This window comes from Anabrus simplex, chromosome 3, assembly GCF_040414725.1.
Source record: "Anabrus simplex isolate iqAnaSimp1 chromosome 3, ASM4041472v1, whole genome shotgun sequence".
Taxonomy (NCBI): domain Eukaryota; kingdom Metazoa; phylum Arthropoda; class Insecta; order Orthoptera; family Tettigoniidae; genus Anabrus; species Anabrus simplex.
Genome location: NC_090267.1, coordinates 279032396 through 279045953, shown reverse-complemented (window position 1 = coordinate 279045953; position 13558 = coordinate 279032396). Strand labels below are relative to the sequence as shown.

The 13558-nt window shown below is 39.1% G+C and overlaps 1 protein-coding gene across 2 annotated transcripts in view; it reads left to right on the top strand.

The window, feature by feature from the left end:
* Positions 1-13558, top strand: part of Sec3 (exocyst complex component Sec3) — a 193638-nt gene that overhangs the window by 166988 nt on the left and 13092 nt on the right. For both annotated transcript variants that reach the window (XM_067144363.2, XM_067144364.2), the window contains 2 exons: positions 3209-3354; positions 11465-11659. In XM_067144363.2, coding sequence (XP_067000464.2) covers positions 3209-3354; positions 11465-11659 — 341 coding nt within the window. The remainder of the gene's footprint in view (positions 1-3208; positions 3355-11464; positions 11660-13558) is intronic.

Below are 13558 nucleotides of genomic sequence, written 5' to 3'. Positions count from 1 at the left end.
TGTCTTTCTTCTTCGATTTTGTGTGTAACTGTGTACTGTAGCCAATAAACGCCTGTGGGTGTGTCTTAATTATTCATGAAAGGTCTCAAATCTTCCCTGAGGGTATAAAAACTGCTGATTTTCTTGTCTCTGGGCCACTTCATTAACTTATAACCTAGTGTATGGACATGTAGCAGGAGGCGGGAAGCGCCTCTTTCATCAGGCAACAGCTCTTCAATAAGGTAATGGCCATTTAACATCTTTATTTCTTGTTAGCTCAGCAGTTTAACCCTCGGGAAAGGTCCGAATCCCTTTACAATGTAAACCATCATTCCGACATGTAATTTTTTTTTGCCGTTTGATGTAAACACTTCATTAAATCTGTAACTGCAATTTGGATATAGAGAGTGCTTCACCCTCTCGAGCTCCTCTTCATATTGATTTGAGGTGACTACGTTTGGTAACTGGCTTTCTTCCCTTCTGTAATACCTTAAAATTTTTCTTATACGAGTGACCTCCATAGTTTGGGAATAGCCCCTGTTTCATCAGCCTAGTGCCTCTTAGGTTTTAAGAAGTTTCATGTAGGAGTGCAAGTACACACCTCCATTCATCTTTGCTTTTTTGGGCCATTTACTTAACCTGTTCTTTTCTGCTAAGGCCCAGTAGGTTGGGTACGAGATACACCTGTTTCCTTGCAAGTTGTGCCTTGAGGGCAGTTAATAGTAAAGTCTGTTATGGCCTTTAATAGGCTCAGAAAATTGAGAGCGGGTCAGCTTTTTTATTTGAGGTAAACATGCCTCAGAGAGGCTTGATATTCAGAGTTGGGAGTAAGTGCTCCATGTATGGAGGGGTTTTCTGCCCTTTGGTAAATATGTGGTTGTGAGCTGAGAGCTCAGAAATTGTAAAAATTGGGGCTTGAATCCCAGATTGTTAATTTGTTTCTAAATCTTGGCTTTCCTGGTCTTGTACCTGATTGTCGGTTATTTGTTGACTTGTTGTTATTTGTTAAATTTTGAAATTCTATGTGAAAATTAAGTTTTGCTATTTTCGAAAATATAACCTTTAATGCAATTTTAATTCATATCTCGGCCTTGTAGTTAGACCTATTCACCCCGGCACCTTCTTTCACCTCTGCTGTTCCACAGATACCTCGGAACAATAATAATAGTAGTAATAATTCAGTAGTTAGTAGGATATATAGTTGGTTATTACAACTGAGTATGGTCAATTAATTGATTTAATGCATTTGATTAACTGATTAAATTTGTAGTCAATAGACAGCCCTAAATTGAATAAACCATTTCATCCCCAGATGTACTGTAAGGAGGTGACTAAAATATAATTGAAAATACCTAAATTTGCCTTACTTGACCAACAGTACCATCAAATGGAAATAAAGAATAAAAATCATATGGCATTGGAGACTGTGGTGTAGACCTTCTGAAGTGGTTTCACCTACTCAAAGAGAGAGATGCAAGTGATACAATATAACTGAAAGGAATTGTTTCTGGTTTCTGCTTCAGTCGTTTTGTTTTTGTTTTTTTAAGTAACAAAGAAGGATGTGAAAATTAACGAGACCGTAGGCCTCGTGAACCTTCCAATCAGTTTTGATCTACCACCTATCATCTGCCCATCAGTTTCAACAATCTGATTGTGCTGCTGTCTGGCAATGAAAGCAGAATTCTACTGGAGCAGATACTATGGCTGAGTTAATTTTAATGTTGTCAGATGACAGTGAGTGCACCATCAGAGGTCTTTAACATGCCAACAACACGGAATTTCGAGACTTTTTATTGTCGTGCAACAATCCGCTACCTCAGCCGGGATCAAACTGGTAAGGTTGGGGTCATGATTTGGACACACTACCACTGATCCACTGAGATAGCTATCAAATGTAAATGGAACTTAAAATCTTTTCCGTCTGTTGAACGCACAAGTTCAGTATAAATATTACACTCTAACATACCTTAAAATGAAAACACACTAGTAAGCAAGGATTAAAAATACATACTATACATTTCGGGCATCCCAGGAGGAACTCTCATGTTCATCAAAATTCTAACAAGAAAATAATAAAAAAAATTGGTTTATGACATTCGAATGATCAGGAAGAGCCGTAAACTGAGATAAAGAAGCCTCCACAGTTCTGTAAAACTATGTGGGTATTACTTGAAATTTTATCTGTATAGAGTTCTTGTTTGTCTGATAGTCTGAATGTGGTTGTGTTAGTTAATTGGGGATATACAGAACTATGGAAACCAGTTTTGTAGAAGTGGGATGTCTGTGGAGTTATTGCTCCATTGAGATGTTTTGGTTCCCTTTTTTTAAAATATATATTTCACTGATATGTCCTCTAAATTTATTTACGGTAAAGCCTTGGATTGAAAGCCCAGAATAACAGCTGAGAGGATGCGTCATGCTGACCACACGATCCCTCGTAATCTGAAGGCCTTTAGGCTGAGCAGCGGTCACTGGGCAGGCCAAGGGCGTTAAGTACCATGGGGGGGTTAAAGCCTTGCATTGTGAGCATAATTCATTCAATAAGTGTGCTTTTAATTCAAAGTGAATTTTCCCATTAAAAATAATTGAAACACAGATGATTCATTCTTGATATAAAATGATCCACACCAGAAGCAACTTTCCTACATCTTCTAGAACACGTAGCTGTTGGCTTGATACTCTCATGACTCCTTTCGGTGCATCCATTCCCTTTAGTTCTTATTTCTTCCTTAATGTTATGCAATTAGGTGATGTAGACTTTGTGCAAAATCTCGCTATAATGTCTTTTTCATACTTCTTGCTGATTTCCATCTTAACTTATACTGTAATCATCTCCTTCTTACTGCCTTCCTCTTCATCTTTTTCTTCACAGGGGCATTACTGTAGCAAAGTTAGGCTACTAAATAACAGTCACTGCACTCGGACACAAATAACTATACACTCGTATGGATGTTGACTATACGAGTGAGGCATGGTGACACTCAGCTGACATATCAGTACTACTTGCAGTGCAAAACCTTGCTCATTTATAAAGTTAGAATCCATTTTTAATTTTTGCTCATTTTGTTGAACATTCACAGACGAAGTTGCTCACAATCCAAGGCCTTATTGTTTAGAACATAAGTCCAAATGAAATTTCTCGTAGTGTCATTCTGTTTTGTTACTTTCTTGTAAACTATTTAACAGAAAATATTACTTGACACTAAATTGTCTGTATACTGTATTTCAGAGAATTTCCATCACCTTTATGCCTTGCTGTCACAGTTGAAGATTCCTGTCTTGGATGGCTTACGTAAAGATGCTAAAATCAAGTATAATGATGCTCTAAAAGCATATGTGACTCAGTACTTTGGACGGCCTTTGATTAAATTAAATGTAAGTATTCTAATTCATGTACAAAATTTGAATTTATTCCTGAATAATCACTTACTATACATAATTTCATTATTAGTATTTATATTTCAGTGTTTAAGCCATCGGCTTATACTCGTATCTGAGTATTAATTTCTCTCTTGCAATTCCTTCATTATCTGCATGCTGCATTCAGATGTTTTTTGATGGTATAGCAGACTAGTCCTGGCATGAAACTTGTAGCCACATTGATTGCACTTAACCCTTTGCACTCCATTTATTTCAGTATTGCTAACAATTCACTTTGATTGTTTCTGCACTTTCATCAGAAAATTATCTAATTTGTAACACTATAGATTTGTCCCAAACAATTCACAATATGCTCTTAATACTGTATGTTGAAATGAACATATAATTTAGTTAATAAAAGTGTGTTTGAACCATTTTGATCTCATTTATGAACTGTACTTTACTAGGGAATGGTCCACTCTTTGGCTGAATGATCAGCATTGAGGCCTTTGGTTCAGAGGGTCCCAGGTTCGATTCCCGGCTGGGACAAGGATTTTAATTGCGTATGGTTAGAATGAACATTGTACATTTCTGTATTTCTGCCCTCTTTGTCACTATTGGAGCCTTTATCTTCACTGTCGATATTATCTATATGCAGAAGGTTGGAGAGGTTAGAGTTATCAGTGAAAATCCACAGCCTGTTTCCAGTCATTTGACAGGGTCAGGAATGGAATGACTGAAGCCTGTCGCACTCCTCTGGGACAATGGACAGATGAAATGAAATTATATTGGAGAGTATTGCTGGAATGAATAATGACAGGGAAAACTGGAGTACCCGGCGAAAAACCTGTACCGCCTCCGCTTTGTCCAGCACAAATCTCACATGGAGTGACCCAGATTTGAACCACGGAATCCAGCGGTGAGAGGCCGCCTGAGCCACAGAGGCTCATTAGAGTTATCAGTGGTCGCCAAAATTCTGTTCACTGTATGTTTATAAGGACGCACAACACTGCTGCTGCTGCTGCTGTTGGAATCATTGTCATGTAATGTAGTTGGGCCTGGTATGGAATGTCTTTCCTTTTTTTGTTGTTGCTCGTTCTCTTACATTTCCTTTGCACTGTTGCTATAAAAATAGCGCAATTCATCATCGAGAGCAATGGACAGTCATCAGATGAATTCTTTTCATCCAAAAACTTGCTTATTTATTGTTCTTTTATCTCCATATCCATACTTACTGAGGTTAAAATGTAACTACAAGAATATATAATGTAAATCACACAGTGCACTTCAGTAATACACTGTAGAAGCTAACATGATGGTCAGTGTGAATGGCAAGTTCCATTGGTGAAAAAACAGCATGATTGGGTATAAAAACATGCTTTAAAAGGAAAGCAGGCCATTGATATCCAAGGAGAATAATATAGCAACCATCCACCAACGTGTTGTTCATAAATAATCCAACAGATGGCAGAGAATGTCAGAAGAACACAATGTCAATAATATGGCTACGTCAGAGCTGTTGCTACTACAATCCATAATGTTGACGTATTGTCAACATAGGACTTTTAAAGATTAATAGAAGATGGAGGACATAGCTGGACCTCACGTCTCTGAAGTTTCTCTTGTTCATTACTTTGAAGTTCATGTTCAGATTGTGCAACAGCAGCTGAAGTGGTTTCTGTGCTTGCGAGTATGATTTTCTGCAATGGCTCACCAGTTACACGGATCAGTGTTTGTGCTTTGAAATTTTTTAAAATCCTTATAGCGCTTTGGGAGGAGCACCATGAGGTCTCCTTCCTGTCCTAAGTTCACTATACAGGTCAAGGAAGTCTGTTGTCTCTTATATGGTGGAGATGCCCAGTCCATCTGAGTTGGTGACCAATGATGGTAGCCTCTAAACTGTTCACCTTTCCACTCTCAAGAACTGTTGTGTTTGGTATGTAGTTATCCTATTTGATGTTCATAATGGATCTGAGCTTCTGTTGATGGAAGCGTTCTATTTCTTGATATCACAGCAATATACTGTAGAGTCCAGGTTTCACACCCATAGAGCAAGGTGGAGATAACTACTTGATACACCATCAGTTTGATGTATATTTTTAGATCTTTATACAGGAAGACCCAATGTATGAGATGTCCAAAAGCTACATGGGCAGCTTGAATTCTATTCTCCATGTCCTCCTATGAGCAGTTGTTTGAAAGTATACTACCTAGAGAGAGGAAGTGATTTACTTGTTACATAGGCTTGTTGGAGATGGAAATATTGAAATTAGGGAAGGCAGTTCCAGGAGCTAGCTGTGCGAGTACCTTCATTTTTGTAATGTTAATGGTGAGGCCAAACCGTGCAGATGCCCTATTGAAGCAGTTAACTGACAGTTGCAGCCTGTCAGGTGTTTGAGCTGGAGAAGCATTGTCATTTGCATATTGCAGTTCAGTTACACATGTGAGACTTGTAAGCCTTTCTGTTCGGAGTCTGGTTGTACTTTGGTATCATATGATCAGAAGGCATGTGTAGAACTTCCTCTGTTATTACTCTGTTAATTTTACAGTGTCCTAGATTGGGTCGTGCCTGTGTACTGTTTTGTGTTCTGGAAGTTCATAGAGTATTGTGAGATCATTTTGGTTTTTTTAATGTCAAAAACCTGTATTTTCTCCATTTTAAATTTATTGATAAACAGTTTAATGTTCAGTTTGTCTTTTTCATTCCCCTCTATAATTTTTGCCGTGGTGTTCAAATCGAGGAAGACTAGTTTCTTTGAAGCTGTTGTTAACTACAGTTTGTATAATTATACATACTAAATTTACATCCAGTGAAAGTGATTTTAAGAATGAATCACCCTTAAGAACAAGGCATTCAGTGTCTTATTTCCCTATCACAATTTCAGACAAATGAGGGTTTTTTTTTGGCACCATCTACAGCCCTGAAGATGGTTTTCTGTGGTTTCCTATTTTCACACTAGGCAAATGCCGGTGCTGTAGCTGAAATAAGGCCATGGCTGCTACCTTCCCAGTCCTTGCCCTTTCCTATCCCTACATCACCAAAAACCTCCTATGTGCTAGCAAACGTAAAAATATTATATTAGAAATTACTTACAGGACAGTTATTAAACAGTAATCACTCCCAGGTAGAGGTGGAAATTCCTTGACCAGATAGACCCAGTTTCAAACCTCTTGGGTTAACAGTAAATCTACACTGTCAAGAATTTCTTGAAGTGAAACTGTGTCATGTGCTCATGTAGGCCTATACTTATTAAAATAGTTTCAGTTAAGAGTTTGTGCACATTAGTATAGGGCTAATGTTAAAATAATTGTACTGTATTTCTGTTGAGAGTTTCTTATACTGTATACTGTTGAAATTGTACTGTATTTTCCATTGTACAGAGTAAGACTGTTTTGTTACCACGTTGGAGAGGTTTTCCTAATGAGGGAATGGTATAAAGTCAGATGGCAAATTCCAAATTTATGTTTACATATTGATGAAGTTCTTTTTAAGCTGAAGCAAGTAGTGGGGGTCCAGATTTTCACTTGTCCTTTCTAAGTGGGGTTGGGAGCTTGAAATTCAAGGTGCATGCCCTCAGTTGTACTGTGCATGCCATTACAAGTCAACACTCACAGCTAGCAGCTGTCTTGCCTCGCCTTCCCTCTCTGCACGCTCTGTTCTCCTCTGTTCCCTAGCACATAATGGCTGCCTGCAGTTGTGTATGCAGGATGGCGAGTTAAGACTGACATCATTTGAAATATCTTATTTACAAAGATTATTTCATTGCGGACTGAAATAAATAATAATTTTAACAAAACACTACTTAACACAATAATAATGAATCATATATGATCTTCCTTACTATTACATTCAAATTGTTCAAGAAATTACTTTATTCTAACACAATCTGACATTAGTCAATTGTTCATGGCATGAGAATGAAAATGGGCTGATGACCTAGATGTTAGGCCCCTATAAACAACAAGCACATTGAAGACAGAGCTGTAAGAGCAACAAAATCAACTTTCGAGATAAAGAAACTGAATTTACTATCCATCACAACAGCCCTGAGACTATTCGGCATAAAGATTGCCCCCATTGCCTCATACGGCATACAGCTTATATGGAACTACCTCATATACTCGAATCTGAAGAGATTGGAGGGAATTAAAACAGCCTACCTAAAAAGAATGCTCTGTGTCTCAAAATACACGCAAAACAGAATAACGTATACCGTGGCAGACAAAACCTTCTTTATAGAAAACCTGATGAAAGCTCATAATCTGATACCAACACCACAATGCACCATATTCCTACAAGACAGGCAACAGAAAGCGAGGGACATCAATCCCGGACTCCTCACCACTCCAGCGATGACAAGCAATGAATAGAAAAAGGCCAACTACCAACTGCACCATTTATATACGAGAGTGGCAGCCCACGGACTACATCACCGAATATGTTCAACCAAGGGATACCACAGCCCCACCGACAGATGTCAGTGCACCATATGTGGAGGACCATGTAACACGTATCATATCATTGAGTGCAAAGACAGGACATTGACTTTGTCACACTGTGCAAATGATGCTAATTTTGTTTAATTAATTAATACCTTGTACACAATGTATTCAATAAATTATATTGCATTGAAAACCTAGCACTAAATGTGAATAGTAAAACACATGAGAATCTTATAAATGAGAAATTGGTACAATCATTTCCAGCATTCCTTTTATCAATCAAATCATGAAAATCATTTTGTGAAACAGTATCAGATTTTGGTATATTTTCAGTAATTGAATAACCAATTGCTTTGAAAGCATGTTTCAGCATTGGTTCAAAACAGCCGGCTTGTAATTGGTCAGTAATTGAGTAGTTACAGTGAAAGGTCCATTTTTGGATCTTAATTTCGATTGGCCGTGCAAATTCCTCACTCGACAAATGTTCTGCATTTGACAGACCAAATATTTTAGTTGTTTGAAGAGCCCAAGATCATACGGCTGGCAAATATACATAGTTTCTTTCAGTATGTAATCAGTTTGCATATGTTTATTACCCATTGTTTCAAGTTGTGCGTTTTTTCTCTGGCCACTGAATGAATACAACGGAAGTATTACTTGAGGATGAAAAACATTTTAGAACCCATCACGTACATGGATTTTCCCTGTCTGTCTGGAAGACGAAAAAATCAATGACAACGTATTTGAAGGCATCCTGCTATGTGTTGATATTTTCTTGACCCTACGTTCAAACTTTCCATTAATTTATTGGAAAACAATTGGGAACAAAGATCCCATTTCACCAGCTTTAGAAATGTGATATTGCACTGTATAAGAGAGTGTAAAATTATTTTGGCACTCAAACATAGCAAGAATATGTTTCACACCATGGAAGTTGTAACTTCTCTGCATTGCCATTTCATATTTGAATCAGGACTGGTCTGAATTCTAGATATTGACATCCAGGATCTCTTTCTCTTCTTGGAATTCTTAATGAATTTAACACTATTTTTAGCCAATTTGCCGTATCGCATCATCTTCTTAAAAAGTGTTACTGACTAGTTTGGTGTGGAGTGTGTGTTTGCGCCAAACAAATCTCTAACCTCACCAATCACTCAAAATCCAATTTTTAACATATAAATATTTGAACATTTTCTAATTTTTTCAATGTGCCCAATGTGGTTGACAACTCCATAAATTTGTCAGAGTTTTTTTTCTGTACACCGTACATAGGTTCTCATTCCTCTTTTTGTAATACAAAAGGTTTCCATCACAAGATACACTGAAGAAAATGGAAATTGCAACACCGAGAAGGAGTGGTGCTACATTGCTGCAATTGAACATGCAGGACGAGCGTTCGGTTGTGATTCGATGATTACACTTTCAGGTACCTCTGACTGCAAGTTTGGATAACAATCAATACAGGATGTGCCCACCACGAGCTGCAATACATTGATGAATTCGTCGAGGCATGGAGTCAAGGCCCTGGATCGCTTCCTGAGGAATTGTGGCCCATGCTTGCTGCACTACACTGCACGGGTCAGTTGTTCCAGAGTTATGGGAGGTTGAGGACGGTTGGCCAGTTGTCGACCCATCATGTCCCACACATGCTCAATAGGACTGAGGTCCGGAGATCTGGCGGGCCATTCTAAGGTTGTGATGTCGTGGAGAGCTTCTCTGGAGATGCGTGCAGTGTGAACCCGGGCACTGTCCTGCTGAAACATCCCATTAGCAATGTTCGCCACCATAGGGACAACCACTGGATTGAGTACCCTATCAACGTACCGTCGAGCAGTCATAATGCCCTCAACAAGCACTAATTGTGATTTCACATTAAAGCCAATAGCTCCCCAGACCATAATGCTTGGTGTTGGCCCTGTGTGCCTCTCGACAATAAGATCTGGGCGGCCCCTCTCCCCGGTACATCAGCGCACATGATTCCGGCGATCACTGCGGGCAAGACAGAAGCGCGATTCATCACTAAAGACTACCCTATGTCATTCGCCGACCCACGTCGATCTTTCTCGACACCAGGCCAGCCTTACACGTCGCTGTTGTGGGGTCAATGGAACACCTTCTGCAGGGACACGGGCTCGTAAGCCAGCTGCACGCAGGCGATTACCAAGTGTTTATTGTGTAACGTGGGGTGCCACAACTGCTCGAATTTGCGCTGCTATTGCATGGGGTTCCATCTGGGCCATCTGAATGATGTGGCGATCCTCTCTCACAGTTGTCTGTCGGGCTGGTCCTGTGCCAGGTCTACGAGTGTGGGTACCTTCATTTGACCACTGCTGCCATACATGTTGTACCGTAGATGCCTGTTGGCCAACACGTGCAGCGACAGTCCTTAGCGATAATCCAGCCTCACACAGCCCAATTATCCGAGCCCTCTCCAACGGCGACAGTTGTTGATAGCGTGCTCTTCTCTGTCATCGAGGCATGTTTGATGGGGAACACTTCACTGCACAGACTGCAAGTCAACTACGCTACACCAGAGTCCATATTCTGGAGATGATTCCTCCGCGACCAATCACGTTGGGAGACCTGTAGCAACAATCCAATGGGTCTGAAACTTTGATCGTTTACATACCTACATGGCATCATTCCATATCTTGAAAATCAACACAAACAACCAGTGCCTTCATGGAGTTGCAATTTCCATTTTCTTGAGTGTATGTTATCTTCGTTAAACTTATCTTGATGTTTACATTTTTTTTGTGATGGTGTCCCCTCCCAGATTTCATTTTCTACTTCCGAATCAACAAAAATGACTTCTCCTGAACAAAATTACACTTCTCCTAAATTGCCTAAAACATTGTCTTTATGTGTGTGTACATTATTTACTTTTCATCAAAAAGGTCTATAGCTTCCTGAATATTAACTCCATAGGCAAGAGCTGCAAATGATCATAAAAAGCTACAAGTGCAGTGCGCTCACCTGCATGTGGAATAGCTGTCCGTCGTGAAGAACTTGACCATAGAGAATAGGACTTGCTGTCCTGTATACAACAGTGTGGTTGTGGGCAGAGGAGAATGGAATGTGCGTAGAGGGAAGGCTGGGCAAGACAGCCACTGGCTGTAAGCGTGGATGTGTACTGGCATGTATCATACTATTCAGGGCGTGTACCGCAAACTTGGAGATCTCAAATTCTCCCTTAAAAATGACTAGTGAAAAATTAGACCGCCACTACCTGTTTCAGCTTATAAAGACCTTGACGAACATGTAAAATTGAAATGGAAATTTGCTGCAGGCCTTCGGGCTGAGCAGCAGTCGCTTGGTAGGCCAAAGCCCTTCAAGGGCTGTAGTGCCATGGAGTTTGGTTTGTTTGACTTTGTACTGTTCCCTCGTAAGTAGTGTTTTTTAAGTTTATTTTAGAATAAAAATCACAGGACCCTGGAATTTTTCCAGTCAGTTTACCGGTGTGTTTAGGTTCCACTGTGTCAGGTTTCACTTTATTATAATTTTCATCCAGATGTGTGTCACTGTTAATTTTTTAACTTGAGTGTAAAATAGCTGTATTATTTTTTCTGAACTTTTAGAATTACTATCCTCCCTGGACAATTTGGTTTGGAAATTTACTACACAGATGACTGCAAATTATATGCTATTTGGAACTTCTTTTCATCAAATATCTCTTTTCTAGGTGTTCTTTGAGGGAGTCTTGGCAAAGGTGGCTCAAGGTGTGAAAGAATCTGAGATCAGTTACCAGTTGGCCTACAGTAAGCAAGAGCTGCGGAAAGTCATTCGAGAATATCCAGCTCGTGAAGTGAAGAAGGGACTAGATAATCTGTACCGGAAAGTGGAAAAGCATCTCTGTGAACAGGAGAGTCTCTTACAGGTGTGTTGGTAATTCAGGTGAAGGATTTTTAGAATGTACATTACTAAGATAAAACTGGTCGTTGGTACTCTAAAGTTCATGTTTTGCCATATACTTTTTTATCTTGAATTAAAAGTAGGTTCAGGTCAGTTGTATTTTGTCTGTCTTGGCATCACGAAGAAAGGCTTAACAGAATTTCTCAAAACTGGATATTTAAGTTCGGGGATAACCACAGTATTAAAGGAGCCAGTACAGAAAATGTCAAATTTCTTTGTTGATATTAGGTGTATCAAAAAACTGTATGTAGTGCAAGTTATGCAAAGTGTAATTTCCGATCTTTTATATTTCACACATTACTGTATGAGAAATAATACTGGGAGATATTTGCGATTATTGCATTTTTCACAAACTTCTACATATCTCCAGAAATATTAGTTCTATATAAAAAAATGTAAGTTGCAAGATGGTAGCCTCCGTGGCTCAGGAGGCAGCGCATCAGCCTCTCACTGCTGGGTTCCGTGGTCCTAATCCCGGTCACTCCATGTGAGATTTGTGCTGGACAAAGCGGAAGCGAGATGGATTTTTCTCCGGGTACTCTGGTTTTCCCTGTCTTTCATTCCAGCAACACTCTCCACTATCATTTCATTTCATCTGTCAGTCATTAATCATTGCCCCAGAGGAGTGCGACAGGCTTCGGCAGCTGGCACAATTCCTATCCTCGCCGCAAGATGGGGCCTTCATTATTTCCATCCCTGACCCGGTCAATGACTGGAAAACAGGTTGGAGGTTTTCATTCATATGTTGCAAAAATTAAAGGAAATCCAATAATAATCACTAGGGGGCACATGTTGAAATTTCATTTTTTTCCCTTTATGTTAGGACATTGCTCAGTAGTATAGAAATTCATTCTGTGAAATAAAAAATAACATGTTTTTATTGTGCATTATTTTGAATTTTTTGCAGATTTGAGATGATCACTCATTATTTCAACTTTCAATGAGGTTTTAGGTTAATATATAGCATTTAGAAGAATTCTTAGAAAATTTTAAAATGTTTTTTTTCTAATTTAAGCATGTATTCTTCGTCAGACTGATAGAAGTCCACAAATGGCAGCATAAAAAAATTACATATGGTTAAATTTGCTAAATATCTTTGATGACCAAGCAAACTGACCATCAATTGTAGGTAACTAAGAAAAGGTAAGGAAAGGATTTATACCTGTGAGTCTTGTGTTTTCAAGATATGTGCAGGAACACAATACAGAACTCAAGTACAAGGAACATACCACCCTTCGCATCCCCCCTGAAGCCAGTCATCTCCCACCACCGCTCCCACGTACTGTAGACTACTACTCACTTATTTACATAAAATATGAAATTAAATTAAAATGAAAAAAATATTAACATATTCATGAAATAAAATACTCAATCGTCAGACTATGTACTCATACTTAGTTCTTACTTATACATACAATATTTGATGGGTGCTAGCTACAACTCATTGCAGCAATAATAGAATGAGGGTCTAGAATATCTCTAGGGTGTGAGTTAATAAGCTTACTTAGACAGCATAACATATAGGTTCTAGGAAAAGTTTTTTTTTTGCTAGTTGCTTTACGTCGCACCGACACAGATAGGTCTTATGGCGACGATGGGACAGGGAAGGGCTAGGAGTGGGAAGGAATCGGCCGTGGCCTTAATTAAGGTACAGCCCCAGCATTTGCCTGGTGTGAAAATGGGAAACCATGGAAAACCATTTTCAGAGATGCCGACAGTGGGGTTCGAACCTACTATCTCCCGAATACTGGATACTGGCCGCACTTAAGCGACTACAGCTATCGAGCTCGGTTCTAGGAAAAGTAGATGGTTGTTTTGTTTCCCCATTAAATTTGAGATTATCTAATTCTACCATTGAAATAAA